The sequence below is a fragment of the Myotis nattereri genome, assembly GCF_964212035.1.
Source record: "Myotis nattereri genome assembly, chromosome: 12".
In the NCBI taxonomy this organism is placed as follows: Eukaryota; Metazoa; Chordata; class Mammalia; order Chiroptera; family Vespertilionidae; genus Myotis; species Myotis nattereri.
In genome coordinates, this window is record NC_138087.1 from 68,324,773 (window position 1) to 68,343,413 (window position 18,641).

At 41.6% G+C, this 18,641-nt stretch overlaps 1 protein-coding gene across 1 annotated transcript in view; it reads left to right on the forward strand.

Annotated features, from left to right (window-relative positions):
- CDK5RAP2 (CDK5 regulatory subunit associated protein 2) overlaps positions 1–18,641 on the forward strand; it is a 153,939-nt gene that overhangs the window by 6,020 nt on the left and 129,278 nt on the right. The window contains exons 2-4 of the mRNA XM_081103379.1: positions 1,856–1,923; positions 5,048–5,115; positions 17,532–17,642. Coding sequence (XP_080959505.1) covers positions 1,856–1,923; positions 5,048–5,115; positions 17,532–17,642 — 247 coding nt within the window. The remainder of the gene's footprint in view (positions 1–1,855; positions 1,924–5,047; positions 5,116–17,531; positions 17,643–18,641) is intronic.

An 18,641-nucleotide genomic window follows, 5' to 3' on the forward strand; every position in this document is an offset into this window, starting at 1 on the left:
CTTGTTGTTTTGCTGATGGTTTCTTTTGCTGTGCAGAAGCTTTTTATTTTGATGTAGTCCCATTTGTTTATTTTCTCCTTAGTCTCCATTGCCCTAGGAGCTGTATCTGTAAAGATATTGTTACCACATATGTCTGATATTTTGCTGCCTGTGGAGTCTTCTAAGATTTTTATGGTTTCCCATCTTACGTTTAAGTCCTTTATCCATTTTGAGTTTATTTTTGTTTATGTTGTAAGTTGATGGTCTAGTTTCATTTTTTTTGCATGTATCTGACCAATTTTCCCAGCACCATTTATTGAAGAGACTGTCTTGACTCCCTTGTATGCTCTTGCCTCCTTTGTCAAATATAAATTGAGCATAATGGCTTGGGTCGATTTCTGGGTTCTCTGTTCTGTTCCATTGGTCTATATGTCTGTTCTTGTGCCAGTACCAGGCTGTTTTGAGAATAGTGGCTTTGTAATACAGCTTGAAATTTGTATTGAGATCCCTCCTAATTTGTTCTTCTTTCTCAGGATTGCTGCGGCTATTTGGGGTCTTTTTTTATTCCATATGAATTTTTGGAGAGTTTGTCTAGGTCTGTGAAATATGCCGTTGGTATTTAAATGGGGAGCGCATTGAATCTATAGATTTTTTCAGTTGTTGTTATAGTAGACACATTTTGTGTAAATCATTCTCTTGATGTTGAATTTTATGGCACCCATTTTTTGTTTTTGCTTGGTGCTCTTCTTGGAGATATATGCCAGCTTTATGTTGGGTGATCAGACAGAATTGTCTTTGGAACAGAATGGATTCTGATTTAGAGATCTGGAAAGAACAATCTGCCAAGAAGCCAAGCTGGGCTTCCATCAAGTCCTAGGTTACAGCGTGGGGCAGGGATGCGTCATTGTGGACTGGACACAGGAGGCTTGAATTCTGGACTTGGATCTCTACTTAACTACCATGCCACCCTGGATAGGCCACTGAGTTACCTGGATCTTAGCGCCTTCCTTTGAAAAATACATGGACCCTCAGGGAACTGGGTAGCTCCCATGTCAGTAATTTATAAAGCACAGTATGTTTCTAGGTGACAGTGGTATTTTGCTTCCGTTTGTGGGGTGCCTCCAATATGAAGATACCTTGCTGGGTACTGTGTCTTGTTTAATTGTCAGCTACTCTCTGAAGTGGCTGCTGTTCTCCTTTCACAGATGAAAGAAGCAAAGCCTGGAGGGGCATGTGGCAGAGATTAGGATAGAATCCAGGGTAATATCCTTTGTGTTAAACCACTCCTCCTATTATGGCTTAGTTTTCTGACAATGTCTCCAGGTCTTCACTGACCCTATTTTTATAATTCACCTAGTAAAACTTATTGGATCAGTGAATTTTGTATTTTTGTGTGATGTTCTTAAAGCATCTGAATTGGTGCCTGATTCTTGGAAGCTTAATTTTTGGTTGTGATAGGTATATTAATAATAGTAATGACAAAAACAACATATGCCACTTGCTGAGTGTTTACTATGTGCTGTGTGTTCATAGACATTCACTCATTTAATCTTTATAGCTAGAGGTATTCCCATATAACAGATTGAGTGAGACTCAGAAACTTAACTCGCTTATATTTGGCTCAGTGCCTCTGCCCCTGCTACATTTATGGCACACAGAATATTTGTATGAGTGAATGAATGAATGAATGAATGACCAACCTTACTGAAGGTCACTCAGCTATTGAGCTCTTAACCTCTGCACTGCATGCCTCCCAGGTGGCTCAGCTGTGTGCCCCTCCGTGGCCGTGGCCTGGTGATTGTCATGTGCAGACTGTCTTAACGGTCTCCCTGTGTTCAAACACTAACTCATCTCTTGTGCACATGTTTTCTCTTAGTGGCCTTGTCCCCAAGTTACCAGATGACCTGGAAGGTATCAGCCCCATTGCTGGTTTGGGAAATGGAGGTAAGTACACAAAACTGGGTATTCTCTTGAGTAAGAACAAGGGATATAGACACCAGACCATGAGGGCCCTGAGGCCTTGAGCCTGAGACTGGGCTCTGATGTCTCTGGGCCCAGAGCCTACTCTGGCCTGGCTAGGTGCTCAGAGTAGGTGCTCAGTATTTTATATATGTATTGATTTATTATTCACCTCCTTTCATAAACATGGGATTAGAGGAATTGATGTCCTTCAGGCCGTATTTCATGAGTTTTCTTTCTTTCTTTTTTTTTAATCCTCACCCGAGGACATGTTTTTCATTGATTCTAGAGAGAGAGGAAGGAAGAGGAAGAGAGAGAAACATCGATCGGTTGCCTCATGCACATGCCCTGACTGGGGATTGAACCCACAACTTGGATATGTGCCCTGACCAGGAATTGAATCCTTGACCCTACGGTGCATGGGACGGCGCTCTAACCATGGAGCACATCGGCCAGGGCGAGTTTTCCTTTTTGCTACCGCGCTTGTAAGATTCAGTCTGTATTTGCTAAACTGAATGACTGTGTGGAGGCTGGATGTTGAATTGGTGACTAGTCAGACAAGGAAGGTCTGTTGGTCCCACTGCTGAGTGGCTGGAGGCTGAGGAGAGCTCCTATCTGAACTTCGTGTGCCAAGGCCTTCCTGGCAGGCTGCTGGGTCCCATCTGCCAGCAGAGGCCCAGCATTCCTACCCAGGCCTGCCCTTTGGAGACAAATAGCTGGTTAGACCACGGGAGACGATGCCGAGTAAATAAGCAGTCTATTGTGGTGGAGCCCATTATGAGGAGACTTTCCACTTTGCAGTGTGGATTTTGCTAAGCATTCTTCATATTTTTTGTTTCTGAAAAAAGTGCAAGCTATTGTAAGTATCTGTGAGAAGTGCTAATTGATTTGTTGAAATATCTCAGAGAGATATTTTGATTTGCATTTTATTCTCTTCTCCAAAGTGATGAGATATGTGCAAAAGGGAAAAGTTTTTAGAGCAGGTCATATAAATGTCACAGGGTTTATTTCTGGAGAATGCTTTACCTTATAGGCCACCCTTAGGTTTCCCTTCAAAATATGTTAACTTTTAACACAAATCCAATAATTCTGGCTTCTGCTTTTCCTGCCCACAGGTAGTTAGAAGCAGAAAATTAGTAGGCCTGCTCCTTAATGCAGCCCATGTGTATGTCTGCTTCATGTCAGGCTCTGGGCTAAGCACTGGCAGTCAATCTTGAACAGGTTACAGTCAAGCTGAGAAGACAGACAATTAAATAAAGAATAGTTATGATAAATCATATGACAGATGTAACGAGCGGAGAAGTATAAGGTGCTGTGAGAGAGGTAAGAGGGAATTTACCCTGGAACTGGAGGAGTTGGGTCAGGCAAGAGTTTCCCAAGAAACTGATATTGGAGCAAAGACTTGAAGAATGAATGGCTCAGACACCATGCCCACTCACACCTCTGGGCCTTTGCATGGGACGCTGCTTTTCCTTTTGCTCCCTCATCTGCCTGCTGCCTCTTTAAGACTGAGCTTGAAGCTCATTGCCTTCCCTGGCTCTCCGCAGGCTGACGTAGGTGTGCTTTCCTTTCTGAAACGTACATGTTTAATTTTATTTCATTGATTTGTGTTGGCTGCTTTAAAAATACCCAGAATTAGATAACTTCTGCCACCCTGGTCTAAGCCACTGTGATCTCTGGCTTAGACTGTGCCCGCATTCTCCTAACTGGTCTTGTTCCTTAGCTCCTTTCAGTCTGTTCCCAGTGAGGCAGCCAGAGGGAGCCTGTGGAAGCCAGAGTCCCATCGTGTTACTCCTTAGCTCAGAATCCTCTGGTGGCTCCCGGAGTCCTGAGAAGAGCCTACAAGGCCACCCACAGCCTGTCCCCCAGTACTTTGCTCACCTCCTTCCTGCCCCTCTTAGTCCATTGGCATCACGGCTGGTCCTCAGACCCACTAGACACGCTCCCCTCTCAGACTTCTCCCTTCGCCCTTCCCTCAAGTCTGCCCAGTGCGACCTTCCCTAATTTGACCACCTTACTTAATATTGCAACCCTTACCCCACCCTTGGTATTTCTCATCCTTATCCACTTTATTTTTCTCCACAGTTTTTATCACATTTTAACATACTGTGTAATTGCCCTATTATTTTTTTGTCTATTTCTTCTTTCCAGAATATCAGCTCCGTTTATTTGTTCGTTTCCTAATATAGCCACATCTAGAATGAGGCCTAGCAGAGCAGAGGCCTGCCATGCGTATTTGTTGGAAGAATGCTTTCATTCTCAACACCCATCTACTCAGCAGCTAAACAGTGCCACGCCCTTTGTGCAGCATAATAGTCTGTGTCCGTCTCTGTCTTGCTCTAGATTGGAGATCTCTCGGGCCCAGCATCAGTGTCTCCTTCACTTTTGTTTCCCCAGCACCTAGTATGGTGCTTGGCACAGAGTAGGGGTGTAATAAATGTTTGGTGAATTAAAGAAGCTGTGGAAAAATTTGGGTATTGGCAAAGTCTTTAATCATTCCAAAGCAGGGCTTGGCAGTTTCTGACCCACAGCCTGCTTTTGAAAATAAGCTTTTATTGGAACAGCTTCTTTATTGGTTTATGAATTGTCTGTGGTTCTTTTTGTGCTGCAACAGAAGAGTTAGTAATGTAACTGTCTTATATTTTTAAAATAGTTTAGGCTTCATACATGACCTACAAAGCCTAAACTATTTGTCGTCCGCTGTCTTAAACATTTTGCTGACCCCTGCTCTCAAGTTAGTTGGATATGCTTTGTTTTAGTTGCTGGCATGTGAGATATCATCCTGGTCAGCAGAATAATTTTATGACAGTCAGTAAGGAAGTACATATCAGGATGTTGCTGCTTTGCCACATGCCCAGTGCATTTTCTGGTTCATCCTCTGACATATACATTGTTACATTGGGGCTAGTTTAGGTAATTTGTAAATATTTGAAATCTAATGGTTTAGAGCTTTCCCTGGACTCAACTCAGTATATCACAGCAGACAGAAAGTACCAGCAGAATATACTGTGGAAGCTATTTACGTTCTTTTTCTCTGGGCTCTGTCCCCTAATAGGGATGCTGGGTGATTTGCATACCATGATGTTTTGTCTACTTTACCTTTTTGTAGTGCTCCCAAAGGTGTCAGAAGAAACGGTGTCTCCCACAAGAGCACGGAACATGAAGGACTTTGAAAATGTAAGTGGAGACGCCAAGTTACCAGCCCTAACAAATCATGCCTGCTGCCCCTGTCTAAGTAGACCCAGGAGGGAGCCGTATTTCTTGACAGGTGTCTAGGTTGGGTAATGCCAGGGTTGGAGGAATGCTGTGTCTCTGTGAGACTGTTGCATACCTAGGCAATCGGCCCTTGAATATGTGTCCAGTTATGGGTTCTAACAGGATCAGCAATTTCCAACTTGGGGGAAGGTGGTGTATTCTGGTGCCCCGACTGTGAGGTTATTACCCTCTTGCACAGTTGAGAGGAGCTCATATTTGTCAAGGGTTTTTTTAAGATGTCAGATGCCTTATATATGGTCCCCATTTAATTTTTGCTACAACTCTGTGAGGTATTTTGTATTATCCCCATTTTACAGATAAGGAATCACATAATATTTAAGCGGCAGAGCTGGGATTTGAATCCAGGTTTTTAATGACTCCAAAGCCATTATTCTTTTCACCACATTGGGGTGACTCCTTGCATTTTGTAGGCTTCATCTTTGTTGCTGTTGAATGAAAGTGAGCAGCCTGGACCCAGTGCTGTCTGAGGATGGATTACGTGGTGATAGATCTGTCTCCTGTACTTAATGTCTTTTGGCACCGTGTCTTTCATTTGTTAGTGTGTGTGTGTGTGTGTGTGGGGGGGGGGGGCGGGGGCGGGGGGGGGGCGGGGGGTGTTGTTGTTAAGTAACAGGAAAATAAGGTTATTTCCCCAATTTCAAATCTTCTTAACAAGTTACCTGTTCAGCGCCCTCATTTATCATAGGAAGAATTAGAACTTCTTCATTTGTAACCAATGGAACCCATACTGTACAAGATAAAAGAGATATTTATCAGAGAGAGGACGGAGGACACAGAGAGAAGGACGTTCCCCAGTTGTGTTTCTCTCTCCCCAGTTGGCTGTACAGAACAGAGCAGTACTGTTTCTAGATTTAATTTAGAATACTCATTACTGCTAATAGTTATCTGCAAACCACCAGTGACCAATTGAAGAAATGACTTGTCAGATCTCTAATGGAAACAAGTAATTTCTAAGCTTGGAGTTGTTATAATTTCAACTGTACAACATGATCTATGCCGTGGGGTCTGGGGCCTCAAACGAATGAGATTTGATTATTTCACATTGTGTATAATTAAAATGTGCTCTAATATTAAATGGTGATTCCTGGTTTATCGTAGAGTAATACTAGCTACTGCTTATTGAGCTCTTGTTCTGAGCTGGGCACTTATGTGTTAGGCTCTTCATATATATTACATTAATATTAAAGCAGCTTTGTAAGATATAGTTATTTAATTTATGAAGGGCACAGTTTCGAATTTTATTTCTAGATGGAAAAATTTAATAGAATCTTAGAATTTTTGTTTCACGCTTTATTGTCTGCCTTTTGATGTGGGCTGAATCAGTCCTCTTTATTATATGTAGGAGAAACTGAGACCCAGAGGTGTGACATGGCAAAGCTGTTCTCGAAGGACCACAGCCTCTGGGGCCAGACTGCCTGCTCACCCACTTCTGCTGGGTGACCTTGGGCCAGTCATTTAACAGTTTCTATGTCGTAGTGGAAGCACATGTGCCTACCGATTCATCCTGTGTCAGCTGTTGCTCCTCTTATAGTTGTTGGTATATATATATTATTGTGATTTCCCCCCCCCCTGCTCTGCATGTGACTGAAGTTTCTCTTGCTCAAGTGTGCTCTTGATGACCTAAATACCATTTTTCTTGAAGGTGAAGGAGAGCCTTCCATGCCAGTGTTTTAGAATTTATGTGGTTTTTTTTATGACTGTGCTCCTTTGGCTGCTGTTAGGTTTTTATGGCATTAATATTTTTTACTGTAGCATTTTTAGGAGCGAATTCTTCAGTTGAAATTGAAATGACCACACTGTTCTCCACGTTTCCCTTTTAGGTCTTTATAAGTCACTGAAGATTTTCATCTGGCCTGAGCTACCCAATGCATGACCTCTATGCTGAGGTAGTCTGAACTTTCTGCGGGATGCTTATAGGAAATGCTTTTGGCATCTCAAGCTAATTTTAAAGTCAGCATGCATATTAAAGAGGAGGCAGGAATAGTTTTGATTTAAAGGGGAAACTTATGATTCCTCTTCTAGTCTCAGATAACAGGTACCTGAACATCAGGGTCTGTTAGCTAGTATCTAGCAAGACATAGGCCTCCTTCTGGTTTTGCTCAGAGTTCATCTGTTCATTAATGAATATTTTCAGATATATGCCCTATGCCAGGCTGGACTAGGGACTGGGAATTTGCAGTAGGTTAATACCGGGTACATTTCCCTGTCAAGAGGCTCACAGTCTAGTTGGGGAGATGGAGAGGAAAACAGTACAGTGATAGAGGTAAATACAGGGTGCTGTGGGGCACAGAGGATGGGCCCTGAACCTGACCTGGGGGTTCAGGGCAGCCTCCCTGGAAGAGGTGTTCCTTGAGTTGGGTCTTTAGAGACAGGGAGGGATTAGCCAAGGCAAGAGAACTGGGGGAGCATCCAGACACAAGGACTCACATGGGCAAGTGTAGAGAGAGGCATGGTGGGTGTGATGAGTTTAGAGAACTCTAAGTTCCCTTTGCTGGAAGGAGCCTCTGTGAAGGGGCCTGAGAGAAGTGAGGCCATTGAAGCGGACAGGGGTCAGATTCTGTCTGTGACACTGCTTTGTTTGATTTTGTCCTGAAGATGAAGGGGAGCCAATGATGACTTTTAATCCGGGAGGGAAATGACCAAATTATGCTCTCAAAACACCCAGAAGGGTGACTGCAGGAAGGAGCAAGGTTGGGGGCAAGATGACCAGTTAAAAGGCTGCTCTGTGTGTTCTCATGGGAAACAGGATGATGCTGAAGCTAAGGGTTGGGGTCACGAGATGTTTAGAAGAAAGTCAGAATTTCAGAGCTAGAGGAATGCCAGGAGTCCCTTCATTTGACACATGAGGACTTTGAAGCCCAGAGAGTGGGAGGGACTTCTTCAGGCTTTGAACTTGGGCCACTCTGCTCTTCTGTGCAAGGCCTCACTCTGCCATGTGCAAACCACGTGCCCTCTTTTGGATCTTTAAACTGGTAATCCATTAGTACCTTTATTAAATAAAGCTGAAGGCATAGTCACCTCTGTGGCAGACCTATGGTTGCTGGCAAATCATTTTGGTCTTCAGTGGGGGCCTGTCTTATTGGACCCAGATTCTGGTTCCGCCTATCCAGTTAGTCCAGTAGCAATTTTTATTCGTATATAGAAGAGTTTAATTCTGGCTTTTTCTGTGACCTTCTTGACAGGGAATGACGGGTAGCTTTCCACCTCTGTTAATACTACTGATGGATAGTATTATTTAATGACTGTCTAAAGTTCATAAAGACTTATTAAAAGGGATGGATTAAACAGTAATCTATATAATCTTTTATTGTGAGATGTTCATATTTCTAATTTTTCACTATTACAAACAGAGCTGTGATGAATATCCTTATGCACACATATTTTGACAGTTATGTGATTATTTTCTTAGGGTAAATTCTGCTGTCATGTCTCATACTCAGCTGCCCTGGGGTGCTGGTGTTCTTGTACCCCGGCCCTTGTTCCTTTTTGTTGAAAATTCTTGGTCTTAGCTGAGGCATTTAGTCAAATTTAGTGTTTTATATGAGGAATGGTAGGAGGTTCACATCTTCAGATTTGCTCTGTAACCTCTATGTTGTGAGTTACTTATTATACCATGGAATAGCTCCCTTCATCCCCCACTCCTGCCCCATTTTGTCATAAAAAATATTACTCTTGAGCCCACTAATCCATTTTGGGAAAACTTATCCTCAGGAAACAACCCAGTAGAAGGAAAAAGCTCTGTGGGTAAGGTGTTTGTTGCCACATGGTATATAATTGTGAAAAGTTGGGAACAAAGGAATGATTTTACATTTGTTATTTCTTTGGCTTCTTGCAGTAAGTTTGTGATGAAGGTATTTCACAGATGAGGAAGCTGAGATTGGAGAGATTAAATGACTTGCCCATGAGCTTGGTGTGATTGAGAAACTCAAAGCGGGCAGAATTCAAGCCCGGTCTTCTTGATTATAAAGCCTGAACGCTCTCTACTAGATCACATTGACGGCATAGATGCTCAGTAGAGAAATGTGAAATAATCGACAGTGAATCAGTTCAGTAGAATTCAGTGCAGTCATTTCAAATGATAATTGTGTAATTCTTCAACAACAGTGTAAGACATTAGGGGAAAGCAGTGGAATATCGAAATTCACTTATATTATAATATACTAGAGGCTCGATGCACGAAATTCGTGCAAGGGACTTGCCCCTTGCAGAAGGTCGTCTGGAAGGATGTCCAGAAGGTCGTTTGGCTGTCTGGTCTAATTAGCATATTATACTTTTATTATAGACTAGAGGCCTGGTGCACAAAATTTGTGTGCAGGTATGGTCCCTAGGCCTGGCCTGCTATCAGGGCCATCTTCCCCAGCTGCCCGCAGCTGGCCCTGCCCCCTGCCGCCACCCATCTCCGGTTCCCTGTTTGCCATCAGGTGATAGGTGCCTGATGGCCGGGGAAATGGACCTAGAGGTGGTCAGTGCACCCTCATAGTGACTCATCCAGCGGTTGTTCTGGTCATTCTGCTGTTAGGGTCAATTTGCATATTACCCTTTTATTATATAGGATAAAAAATGTATAGATAAAAAAATTCATGAGTGAAAGCTGAAAAGAATATAACAGAAATTGATCTCATAAGTTGATTTCATTGTATTCCAAGTATTGTTTGAGGTTCAGTTTTAAAATTCTGTTACTGCTACAGTACAGTGGGGCCTTGACTTACGAGTGTCCCGACTAACGAGTTTTTCGAGATACAAGCTGTCTCTCGGCTGATTTTTTGCTTTGAGTTGCGAGCTAAAATTCAGGTTACGAGCCAGCTTCAGATACCCCACCGCTAGTTGGCGCAGCGAAATTCACAGTGAATGCCACAACATCAGCCCAGCATCACGTGTCTCACTCGTTCACTTTAAGATTTGACATACGAGTAATTTGAGTTACGAGCTCCGTCACGGAACGAATTAAACTCGTAAGTCAAGGCCCCCCTGTACTAATTGTTAATAAATAGATGTTTGCCAAGAACAGTTTTCTTGATGATTTGAGGACCAGGGAGAGTATTGGAATCAGAAACTAATTCCAGAGTGTCCTTATTTTCCTAACCTCACTTAGCTGCTACTGGCAAAACCATCATACACGTGGTATTGTTTACCAGAGATGAATTCTGGACAGTAAGAGTCCATGTTTTTTGTGATGTACAGGTGAGTGGTCTAACACCTTTTGGATTTTTGAAGAGGATAACAAAATTGTTGGTGACCCAAAGATCTGCTTAACGAGGGCTTGAGTGGAAACGGATTCCTTTTGAAAGCCAGCCTTTGTTTCCTGTTTGCTAGTGCCAGGCTCTGTAGGTGCTTTAACTCATTCGGTTGTCACACCCCCCCTGTGAGGTCATTGATTTTTATCCTCATTTTATAGATGACCCAACAAAGATGGTAAGTAATGTTTCCAAGGTCACATGGCTCATAGGTGGCAGCATTGGAGGTTCAGTTCATTCTGCTGACCCCAGGGCCTTGCTCCTAGCCTAGCTGCCTTGAATTGAAAGGTGATCTGATGGGTGAACTTCAGCTTTGGAGGCCCGGGCTCTTGTAAGCCATTGACACGGATCGCCAGAGTGAGGTCTCTCGCTTAGATTTCAGTGAAGGAGGGCCTGTTTGGAGTTGCTCTGATTCTTTTTCACGTGGTTGATTTTCGTTTTTCCCTGTTTGGTGAAGCTTTAGACTTAGCCAAGGCTCTTGATAGGGAGTGAGAGTGGGAGGAAGCCAGAAGGACTGAGTAGCAGCTCTTTCAAAGTGGGGCCCTGTCCAGCTTCAGAAAGCACCACCCGTGACCATGCTGGATGTTGCCCCTTGCAGAGGCTGACTTCCACAGCAACACTGGGCTTCTGAGGCGGGAACGTGGCAAGCACAGCCCTTGCATTAGCTTACTTTTGAGCATTAGATTTCTGAGTCATATTTGGTGGGTTTTCTATTTTGAGGTATTTATTCCTACTGTATGGTAAGCTGTTTTCAGTTTTTCCAGCTCAAGCTTAAAAAAATTTTTTGAACTTGATCTCATAAAGGGAGAAGGAAAAATGAGAAGACTATTAATATGTTTTAAGTTCTTATGCTGTGCTGGGCATAATACTGAGCAATGAAATTAATTTCTTCTAATCCTTATAATAGCTCTCCGAAATGGGCATTATTATAATCCCATTTGTATAGATAAAGGAACTGAGGCAAAGGGGAAAATGAACATGACTAAAGTCATACAGCTAGTAAGGTAGTAAGGATTTCATTTATTTATTAATTTATTCATTCATTTAGCAAATGTTGGTTGAACTCTACTATGTTCTAGGGACTGTGCTAAAACCTCAGGGCCATAAATAGATAAGGTCCATGCCCTCAAGAAGTGGATTATCCTATATAATAAAAGCCTAATATGCAAATTGACTGAACAGTGGAATGACCATTTGGCAGGGGGTACGAGCTGGTGAATGGGCGGTGCCAGGCCAGCCAAGGTGTGTGCCAGCGGGCAGAGAGAGGGGACAGCTATTGGTGGGCTGTGATCGGTGGGTGGTGGCGACCGGCGGTGGAGGGGTGGGGCTGACCGCTTGCCACTGGTGCCGTCCCCTAATCTGCCTGCCCGTTGCCTCCCACAGAGGGAGGCCAGACTGCGGCTAAGCCGTCAGTCGGACATCCCTTGAGGGCTCCTGGACTGCGAGAGGGCACAGGCTGGGCTGAGGGGACTCCCCCGCTTTAGTGCACGAATTTTCATTATAGTATTCATATAATAAGCATAATAAATAATAAATGTGTTAGTAAATAAGGTGAATACAGATTGTGAAAAGTTCTGGCAAGAAATTTAGAATTAGGTGTCAGAGCATGACTTGGTGGAGGTGATAGAGATGGAGACCACTTTAGATTGGATAGTTAGGAAAGGCCCCTCTGAATTGTTGACATTTGAGCTGAGATGGAAAAGATGAGACTGAGCCACCCTGGCAAGTGCTGTGGAAGAGCTGTGCAGACAGACAGATGGGCTGGGCTTACCTGAAGCCCAGAAAGGAGGCCAGTGAGGCTGCAGCACTGAGCAAGGAGAGGATGTATACAATGAGCCTAGAGAGACAGGCCGGAGCCAGGCCATACAGCGCTTTGTGGCCATGGCAGGGAGTTCTTGTCTGAAAGTGGAGAAAAACACAGTGGAGTGACGTGAACCAGATCTGTCTGACTCTGATGCCTTCTTGCATTGCACTTCTTCAAGAAATTCTTAAATGTGTGTGTTCACCCATTCAGCCATTGGGTATTTAGTAAAACCGTCTCTTATGTTTTAGACTAGAATGCACATGAAGATATAGTTCCTGATGTCTTAGAGATGGTTTGGGTAGAAAGGCAAATAACCAGCTCGTACAAAGCCCTGTGATAACTGTTATGATAAAGAAAGTGGAGGGTATATGGAAATATTTAGAAGGGTTCCCAGTTCAGCCTGGTGGGGGTGGTCAGAGAAAACTTGATGAGGGAAGTGCAGAGAACTAGACTGGCATTGTTGTTGAATAGATAGTGCCTGTATGTCTTCTGGGCCAGTCTGGCATTGGCAATGAGCTTCTGAGGCTTATTTACCTTTCTCCTATTTTTTAAGAAAATGTCTTTACCTATGAATAGGACAAATATTTTTTCAAGTGGTGTTAAGAATTTCAGCAGTGTGTACAATGTGGGCATTCTGAGCAAGCTCCATAAATATTTTATTGCTAGCTGAGTAACAGAATAAGGTTTCTCTTTATAGGATGCAGCTGGCAGGGTAGACTTTTTTGTTTGAATGAATGTTTTATGTGCTGTTTCCTTACAACATTTAAAAGGAGGCTTTAATGAACCTACCAATTGTTTCTTGTGCTGTTCTTGTTAGCCACAAAATTGTTAACAAGAGGGCCACGGGCAGACAGCTTGAAAATATAATACAGAGTATGCTTATCATTTTCTTTTATCCAGTCATAAAAGTATGTTTATTAAAAAAAGTATTATATACTATTACCAATTGTTTTTTAAAGTGCTGGAAAAAAACCTGAGTGATATGTGTGGAGATATTAGGCATTCTAGTACAGCTATTAATATTCTGTTATATTTCCTTTTTGTTATTTTAAATTAAACTTATTGAGATATAATTTACATAAAATTTACCCATTTTGAGTTTTGGATGAGTTTTGGATGAGAGTTGGATGTGTTGGATGAGTATACTCTCTTGTAACCTCTGTCATAATGAAGATATAATATGTAAATGTATATAGTTATAATTTTTTAATATGTGTATACGCTTCTCGGTTCATGTGACCATCACCACAATCACAATATAGAATTAGTTCCATGATGCCCACATGCCCACATGCCTCTTTGTGGTCAAACCTTCTCTTTACCCCAAACCTCTAGCAGCTATTATGTTCTGTCCTTCATCCCTATAATTTTGCTTTTTCCAGATGTCACATAAATGGAATCATACAGTTTGTAATCTTTTGAGGCTAGCTTCTTTTCCTCAGTGTAATGTCTTTGAAATATATTCATGTTGTGTGTATCACAGTAGCCAAGTATTACTCCATCATATGGATGCATACTATTTAGTGTTTCACCCTTTGAAGGACATTTGGATTCTTTCTGTGTTTTGGTGATTGTTAATGAAGCTGCAGTAAACATTCACACACAGGTTTTTGTGTGAACATAGGTTCTCATTTCTTTAGGGCAGTGGTCGGCAAACTGCGGAGCCACATGCGGCTCTTTGGCCCCTTGAGTGTGGCTCTTCCACAAAATACCGACTTCTGCGCATGGGCCACGAAGTTTCAATCACACTGTACATGCGCGCCCGCATGTGGTATTTTGTGGAAGAGCCACACTGAAGGGGCCAAAGAGCCGCATGTGGCTCGCGAGCCGCAGTTTGCCGACCACTGCTTTAGGGTAAATATCTCGGGATGGAATTGCTGAGTCATGTAACGAGTATAGTTTTCCAAACTGTTATCCAGATGGGTTGTGCCATTTTGCATTCTCATCAGCAGAGTATGAGAACCCCATTTGCTTCACATCCTCATCAGCATTTGATATTATCAATTATAACTTTTTTTTTAGCTAGGCTAGTAGGTGCATAGTAGTTTTGTAGTTTTAATTTGCATTTTCCTAATGGCTAAAATTGGGTTGTTTGCTTACAGTTACATTTTGAGAGTTATTCATGTTCTGGTTACAGTTTCTATGTTGAATATGTGATTTGTAAATATTTGTCCTAATGTGTAGCTTGTCTTTTCATTCTTTTTTTGAGAGAAAAAGTTTTAAATTTTGATGAAGCCCAATTTATTGATTAAATATTTTTTTTGATGGATGATGCCTTCTCTGTTATATCTAATAATTCTACTGAGCCCTAGGTTTCAAAGATTTGCCCCTATGTATTCTTCTAAAAATTATATAATCTTACCTTGCCTTTTTTGTCATAGATTAATTGACCATATAAGTGTGAGTTTGTTTCTGGGCTCTCTATTCTATCCCATTGATCTATGTGTCTATTTTGACTATTATCGCTCTATAGTATAGTGTGAAATCAGGGAGCATAATACCTCCAACTTGGTAATTCTTTCTCAACATTGCTTTGTCTATTCAGGGTCCTTTGTGATAAATTTTAGGATTCTTTGTTCTATTCTGTCAAAAATGCCATTGACATTTTGATAGGGATTGCATTGAATCTATAGATTGCTTTGGGTACTGTGGACATTTTAGTGATATTGATTCTTCAAATCCATGAGCATGGTGTAGCCTTCCATTTACTTGAGTCTTGTTCAGTTTCTTTCATCAGTGTCTTATAGTTTTCAGAGTACAAGTCTTTTACCTCCTTGGTTAAATTTATTCCTAGGTATTTTATTCTTTATGATGCAATTATAAATGGGGTTGTTATCTTAATTTCTGATGGTTCATTATTTGTGTATAGAAGCACAACATATTTCTGAATATTAATTTTGTATCCTGCAACTTGACTGAATTCATTTATTAGTTGCAATAATTTTTTGGTGGATTCCTTTCTTTTCATTCATTAGAGAGTTAGTTGCAGACATCTTGATAGCACCCGTAAAGACTTCAGCATGTATTTCTTAGGACATTCTCTTACAAAATCACACTATTATCTAATATAAAGTTGTTATTCATATTTCCTCAGTTATCTTCACATAGCTTTATCTTTTAAGTTCAAGATTCACTGTATGATTTCGTTGTACTTAGTTGTCATGCCTCTATTACTTCCATTCATTTATTTACTTTTATTTATTAAATGTATTGGGGTCACATTGGTTAACGTGAACATGCAGGTTTCAGGAGTGGGTTTCTATGTTACAAGGTCTATATATTGCACTTTGTGCCTTTTTTTTTTTTTTTTAAATCTATTTTATTGATTTTTTACAGAGAGGAAGGGAGAGAGATAGAGAGTCAGAAACATCGATGAGAGAGAAACATCAATCAGCTGCCTCCTGCACATCCCCTACTGGGGATGTGCCTGCAACCCAGGTACATGCCCTTGACCGGAATCGAACCCGGGACCTTTCAGTCCGCAGGCCGATGCTCTATCCACTGAGCCAAACCGGTTTTGGCAATGTGTGCCTTCTTTTTTAAAAAAAATATTTTTATTGATTTCAGAGAGAAAGGGAGAGGGAGAGATAGATAGAAATGTCAATGATGAGAGAGAATCACTTATCGGCTGCCATCTGCTAGCCCCCACTGGGGATCGAGCCTGCAACCTGGGCACATGCCTTGACGGAATCAAACTGTGACCTCCTGGTTCATAGGTTGATGCTCAACCACAGAGCCACACCTGCCGGGCAGTACTTCATTTATTTGGAAGAGTTCCCTAACTATTTTTTACTTAAGATTGTCATTAAGATTTTTTTAAAGTTTTATTTTATTGTTTAAAGTATTACATACAGTATTACATATGTCTCCTTTTTCCCCCATTGACCTCCCCCCGGCTAACCCCCCGCTCCCCCCCCACCCCCACCCCCCACCCCCCGCTATATGCCCTCACCCCCTAGTGTCTGTGTCCATTGGTTATGCTTATATGCATGCATACAAGCCCTTTGGTTGATCTCTTATCCCCACCTCCAACCCCTCCCCTGTCTTCCCACTGAAGTCTGACAGTCTGTTTGATGCTTCTTTGTCTCTGTATCTACTTTTGTTCATCAGTTTATAATGTTCATTATATTCCACAAATGTCATTAAGATTTTTGAAGAGTCCAGGCCTGTTGTTTTGCAGAAAGTCCTTCAATTTGGATGTGTCTGATCAACAACTTTTGATTAGATTCAGGGCAGAAGTATTTTAAGTGAAATTGCTTCCTTTCAGTGATTTATTTCAGGAGGCACGAGATGCCAGTTTGTCTTATCAGGGTGATTTTAACTACAGTTGGCCCTCCATATTTGTGTGTTTTGCATCTGGATTCAACCAACTAAAAATACTTCGGTTGAAAATATTTTTTAAAATATAGGTTATATTCAAATAGTACATCATTTTATGTAAACGGTGAGAGCATTTACTGATTTTGGTTTCCATGGGAGTTCCTGGAACCCATCCTCTGTGGATACCGAGGGACAACTGTATATACTCTTTTAAAAAAATTAGTTTTTATTGATTTGAAAGAGAGAGGAAGAGAGAAGGAGAGAGAATGAAACATTGATTGGCTGCCTCCTATATGCACCCGGATGCATTTGGACCTCGGATCAAGCCCCCAACCTGGGCATGTGCCCTGACCGGGAATTGAACCAGTAACCCTCTGGTGCATCAGATGACGTTTAACCAACTGAGCCACACCGGCCAGGGCTGTATATGCTCTTGATTAATGTGGTGTCTGATAGGTTTCTTAATTTTAAATGTACCTTTTTCTTTTGTAATTAGTAAGCCATCTGTGGGGTGATATCTTGAGACCGTGTGAATGAATATCATGCTGTCCAGTGATCTTTCATCTAAATTTTTTAGCATTAATGATTCTCACCTGAGTCAATTATTACTATAGTGGTTGTGGAATGGTGATTTTCTGTTCCTATTATTCTACATTTATTAACTGGATTTATATTGTAAATAACAGATTCCTCTCTTCTTTCCTTCCTTTCTTTACTTATTGTCAGTGTGAAATCTTGAATTCTTTCTTTACTTGGTCATTATTTATTCTGATGTTCAGATTGTCCTAAATTTGGTTAGAGGGAACCACTTAGTTCTGAGTTGGTACAATTATAGCAAAGGTAAGCTTTCTCTAGTATGTAACATTTGAATCCATTTGTAGCCTCGGGAGCTCTGAGAATTAATGGAGGTAACATCCCTTTGACCTTATTTTGATAACCCATCTGTGCTTATTTTCTAGCAAATCACTGAATTGAAGAAAGAAAACTTTAACCTAAAGCTTCGCATCTATTTCCTTGAAGAACGAATGCAACAGGAATTTCATGGCCCCACGGAACACATCTATAAAACTGTGAGTGTCCTACTTCTCGCTGCCATCCTGGTGTCTTTCCTCAAAGTCCTCCAAGCAGCAATTTGATTAATGTTTATGCTCAGAGTTAGCATGAGTGGGTGGAGCTGCCTTCATTTCGTTTGAATGGATTATGAGGAGCATAAAGATAATAGGATGACCTTAATATTAAGCAAAGAGATACAAGATTAATTTTAAAGGAGTCTTTTTCTCTTCCTAAAATTGGACTTCTGATTTTCTATATCTCAGTTGCCTTTTAAAATTTATTTATAATTTAGACAAAGACAGTGAAATGATAGAATGTCTGTGGAATTGCAACTTATTGTTATCAACTAATTTGCCTAACTGTAGGCAAGTCATTTCAGCTCTCTGGGCTTGGTCCAGCGGGGAGTGATAATCACGGTGTCGTAGGGTGATTAGTGTGGATTAAAATGAGGGGACAGGTGAAAAGCCCCAGCACGCAGTCAGTGCTGGCCGTTACCATCATTGTCTCATGGAGGCGTCCATGGGCAGCTGAGAGTTAGGATTGTCAGTGTTTCTGTGATGTGACTCTTCTGTGTGCTTTATGTGCTTGCTTATAACTAACTGTCAGAAAAAACATCAATTTCCATCTGAAGTCTTGGCCTGCAGGCCTCTGCCTGAAAACAGACCTTGGTTCTGAAAGTTGAAAAAAGAACTTGGCTTTCTTGAAAAGGCATGAGTACAAACAATATTTCAGTGCCCATTTCTTGGCTTTCTCCAGTAGATTAGCCCTTGGCCTGGGAATTATTCCATTTTTTCTCTTCTGAAGTTTGTACCAGTGGGAACTTTTGAAGGAGGAAAAGGAACTCTGCTTGAGTTTCAGTGGATGAACTTAAATGGGCTTGTCTTGAAGAAGGATTGTACTGTACTTCTGAGGCTTTTCAAGAACTGAAAAGCTCCCTTGTCCCTTAGGACACAATGTTTTTCCTTCATTGTGGGGTGGAAAGACAATGAGGGCGTCCCCTTTTCTGGAAGGAAGTG